This window comes from Photinus pyralis, unplaced genomic scaffold, assembly GCF_008802855.1.
Source record: "Photinus pyralis isolate 1611_PpyrPB1 unplaced genomic scaffold, Ppyr1.3 Ppyr1.4_LG2, whole genome shotgun sequence".
Classification (NCBI taxonomy): domain Eukaryota; kingdom Metazoa; phylum Arthropoda; class Insecta; order Coleoptera; family Lampyridae; genus Photinus; species Photinus pyralis.
In genome coordinates, this window is record NW_022170403.1 from 36,151,413 (window position 1) to 36,155,878 (window position 4,466).

The 4,466-nt window shown below is 36.6% G+C and overlaps 1 protein-coding gene across 1 annotated transcript; it reads right to left on the reverse strand.

Moving 5' to 3' along the window:
• Nucleotides 1-2,032: 2,032 nt before the first annotated feature.
• On the reverse strand, nt 2,033-4,227 carry LOC116163972. The gene is made up of 2 exons (XM_031478098.1): nt 4,151-4,227; nt 2,033-4,089 (listed from the first exon to the last, which is right to left on the reverse strand). The coding sequence occupies exon 2, from the start codon at nt 4,055-4,057 to the stop codon at nt 2,033-2,035; it is 2,025 nt and encodes a 674-aa protein (XP_031333958.1). The 5' UTR covers nt 4,058-4,089; nt 4,151-4,227.
• Nucleotides 4,228-4,466: the final 239 nt, after the last annotated feature.

A 4,466-nucleotide genomic window follows, 5' to 3' on the forward strand; every position in this document is an offset into this window, starting at 1 on the left:
GGCAAAATACAATGTTATGTTACATATAAGTGAACATGAGATTCAAGATTCAATTTTTCATATCGTTTCTCAAGAAAAGGAACAGTATTTATTAGTATCGTCGTCGACTATATACACCTGCTTCTTTCATATTCGACCTTCAACGGTATTATTTGTCAATCGGTGACGAAAAAGCGCCAACACTATTGTGTTATTAACACAAACTGCAACTAGAATCAAACTTGGATCTTGGATCTCTCATTTTGTAGCTTCTTATCCGGCTCGGAGGACCAAAATGCAAATGATTCTTGGTTCAGCTAAAAGAAGTAATAATCAGACCCTTTAGATTTATTTACTCTAGAATCTTGCGGAGCTCGATTAGAAGAAGTCAGTTGTTTGGTGATAAAACGCTTAGTATGTGCGGTTTTTAGTCTTTTCTTACATTGTATGACTAAAATTGACCAGTGTACTATAAGACATAGTCAAACTTTGTACGATTTAGGGAACTTTGTTACATTACTGCAACTTGGTGCTAAAATGACAACGTAATACGAGACCATATTGAATTCTGGATTAGTTTGGGTGAAGTGAAATGAAGAGCGTACTTCTGACAGCCTGAGGTTTATCTATAAAGTTAGTGTTGTAAGGTCGAATCTAAATTCTAATATTGTTAAATCTCTGATTTCGACGCGTTATAAAATTCGTCGTGGAAATATGACACGCTCAAATGCTGAGTAAAAATTTTTGTAAATTCGCAATTGTATTTTCCAGAGGTATGCATGTGTCTAATCCTCTCCACTATAATCGATCATAACAGCCTCCTTTGCTTTTGGTTTAAGCTCATTTTCTTCACTTGTTATGGTGCAACACCTTTAACTCCAATTGAATGCAAAAAAGTTATCTACAGGGTGGCCAACTAAGAATGCGAGGTACTGTATCTGGGAACCAATCCATCGTAGAGGCTTGCCGCAAAATAAGTTATTGCTAAAACGGCTAAGAGAAAAACCAGGACAATATTTTGAAGTTTCTGAAATGGCCGCTAAGGCGTACCTGCAATCTTGAATCTAAAAGAGTAATGTTTATGTGAATTTCGCTATATTAACCAAAACAAAAAAACTCGGTCTTTAAAGTCGAGGATAATCTGATAATTTTTGCTGTATCTCTAAAAATGAAGTGGAGGGGGGTATTCAAAAGTTTCTGTAAAAAAACACCCTGTATCTTCGAAACGGCTGAGCCGCTTTTAACAAACTTGGGTTAGCTGAAAAGAACTATTCTTGGACTACAAATATTATAATATTTTCTTAGTTTCACATGTCGCCGCTTTCTCAAACAAATTAAATGCATTGGTTTGATTTTTTGCAGGAAAAAGTAACTGATTTTACAAAACAAGCTCGCGAAAACCGCCTCTCTATATCTTGTTCCTAACCTGAAATTTAGGCCAAAGAATATGGCATGCCCTTAAATTGTTATTGTTTTAAACTAATTTTTCCTGAATTCTTTTTTATTGATCACAATAAAATCATATTGCATATTTTCCAAATTTTTCTCTCGGTCATTTTAGTAATAACTTTTTTGTCGCAAGCCTCTCCATTGAATAGGTTCCCACATACAGTACTTGGCCACCCTGCTCATTCTGCGATTTACCATTTACCCCAAGGGCTGTACGATATTGTACATTCAAGTCGTTTACAAAAATGTTGAAATGCTTTTGAAGAAATCAAAATCTCAACTTCTTCTGTTTGGCTTTTTGCTTCTGAAGCATCCAGAAATGTGAATAATCTAAGATTACTACCTCCTAAGTTGCGTTAATGACAAAAATTTAGAGACGGAAATAACATTATGCTTAATTCTCGGAACCATTTTCTCAGCCCTTAATGTACTGGTTCAGTGATGTATTTATATGATTTCTCTCCAACAATACAGCTTGTAAAGAAAATGATTGCTTGCTCCTAGGGTTGCCACCTTTGAATTACCCACGACCTGGAGTAAAATGTGAAAGCAAAATTTTCAGTGTGGGATAGGAGCGTATAAGACTGATAAGATTCAAGTTTGTTTATTTATCATTATTTACATTTAACTTAAATCTATATTTATTATTGCCTTGACACGCATCCAGTAGTGCCTTTTGCTCTTTTTTTTCCAAAAATTCGGCAAATTGTTGACAAGACATACTAAAATTCAATTTTACACACAACTCTGCCTTAACTAACTCCACTCTCATTCTGTTTCTTTCATCTGTCCAGAGATTACCCATCAAAGAGAAGATTCTTTCAGGAAATGCGTTGCTCACAGGGATGGATAAAATTTTACCGACTATTTTCAGCAGATTGGGCAGATTGGATGTTTGAAAAATTTTACACCAGAGTTCATCGATTTCACTTCCACATATTTCAAGGTGTTGTAGTCCACTTTTGAGAATCACAATTTCATTATATAATGCGTCTTCATCGATGTTATTGATTTTTGCCGCTTTTTTAGCTTCCAGTATTTTATTATAGCTGATATTTCCTTTATTCTTTTTCAGATTCAGACAATCAAAATACTGGAAGGGACTATTTTGGAAATCATAATACTTATCCAAATAATCAAGGAGTTTCTTGTAAACCAAATTCGCCTCCTTCAAAAAAATCTGTTTCTGGTTCGCTGGGAGATATTTCAAAGCAGCTGACACTTTACTCCCAAAGAATTGATCATTTTGTCTTTGGATTATTTGTTCCTTCAGATCGGACATAATTTCATGCAGTTCGGTGCTGCTTAGTCTATTACTCTCCAGTTTAACTATATGCGTATTCAAAATATTCATATAGTGATGCACGAAATAAATGTAACACTCTGAAAGTGGAATTTCGGATCTTAAATCGTCTTCCAATTCATGCTCTTGGCTTTTAATGAATTTCCAGACATTTTTATCACAGTTGTCTTCACCAAGATCAAGAAAATATTTCTTGACGGCTGGCCAACATCGCAGAAGTCGATCAAGAGCCGAATATAGGGAGAGCCACCTTGTAGTTACATGTCTCAACATTTTTTGATAGTGAATTTCTAGATATTCAAAGCAGTCTTTCAAAGCTTCGCATTTCTTGGCACTATTGGAGAATTCTGCATAAATTTTTAAAGTCAAATTTTCAACATCATACGAAAGCGCTTTTGACGCATTTCTGCCTGCATTATGAATAACGTGGCAGTTGCAGTTAGCTTTTAATAATTCAGCATTTAGATCGAGTAACTTTGTAAACACTGAATTGTGAACACCATAATTTACTGACGCATTGTCCGCGCTGTAAGAACTAATGTCCGAAATTTTCAGGGAACATTTTTGCAGGCTTTTCACTATGCTGTTTGTTACTGATGCGGAAGATTCGTCATTATTTTCGACAAAATCCAATAATTTATTCTGGATTCCATTTTTAACGCTGAAGTACCTCACGGCAACCGGAAAAAGTTTTTGGTTTCCTTTATTAGATGCGTCACTTAGAACAGAAAATGGTGATGATGTGTCTGTATTGACCTGCATATCTTCCAAGACATCCTCAATACTTTTAGGAGCCAGGCAATTCTCGACAATGGCTTCAGCTTTTGTTCTACCGCAGTGTACTTTCTTCGCCAAAGCAGAATCTCGATAAAGCTTCGAATTTAATTTTATTGCACAATCCGTGCTTAGATAGCTGTGGTGATGATTGACACCATGATAAACCTGGGCAATTTCGATGATGGACACAGAGCTTTCTTCGGCGTTATTTTTTCTAGGTAAAAATGCAGTAATTAAATTATTTGTTGTACGGTTATTAATGGCAGCGAAATGTCCCTTACTTTTCAAGTGAGTTTTTACGGCTTTTTCGCCCTCATATTTTACGGTAAATTTTACAACGCAGGCATTACATTTTGCAGTAAGACTATCGACTTTCACCAGCCAATCTTTGTAGTCTTGATTTTGTGCCCAGGAATCTTGAAACGAAGAGGAATATTTTTGTTTTTTAGTAGGAGGTATCGCCACCGCAGACACTCTTGTTGATGTTTCACTTATACGTTCGGATATTGCTTCATTGGAATCGCTCAGTGTGCTGTCGCTGTCGCCCATGACGAAAAATCGTTTTTACGTTACAACCAAACCTAGTATATGAACTACAAACTGCTTAATTGCTTCCAAAGTATATAGAACACGCAGACTTACGTAATTTTGACCAAACTGCGTATTTTCCGTGTAACTGACTGCACCTGCACATTGGACACCAAACTGTGCACTGAGCAAACTTGTAGTCTGTAGAGCAAACCGGATGGGAGGCGCTTTGCTTTGGCGAATAGGCGATGCGCCTGTGACATGACATTGCGCGGCGTTTTCAAAAACAAACGTTTATTCTCCTGGAAATTTTCTTTTGTAACGCTCTATGACGTTCAACCTGGAGAAACTTAAGTGTAACCTGGAACCTGGAGACTTACTGCCGAATCCTGGTTACTCCAGGTGAAACCTGGAGGGGTGGCAACCCTAC

Excerpts from the sequence above, each read along its gene's own strand:
- LOC116163972 (XM_031478098.1), bottom strand. The coding sequence starts at position 4,057 with ATGGGCGACAGCGACAGCACACTGAGCGATTCCAATGAAGCAATATCC.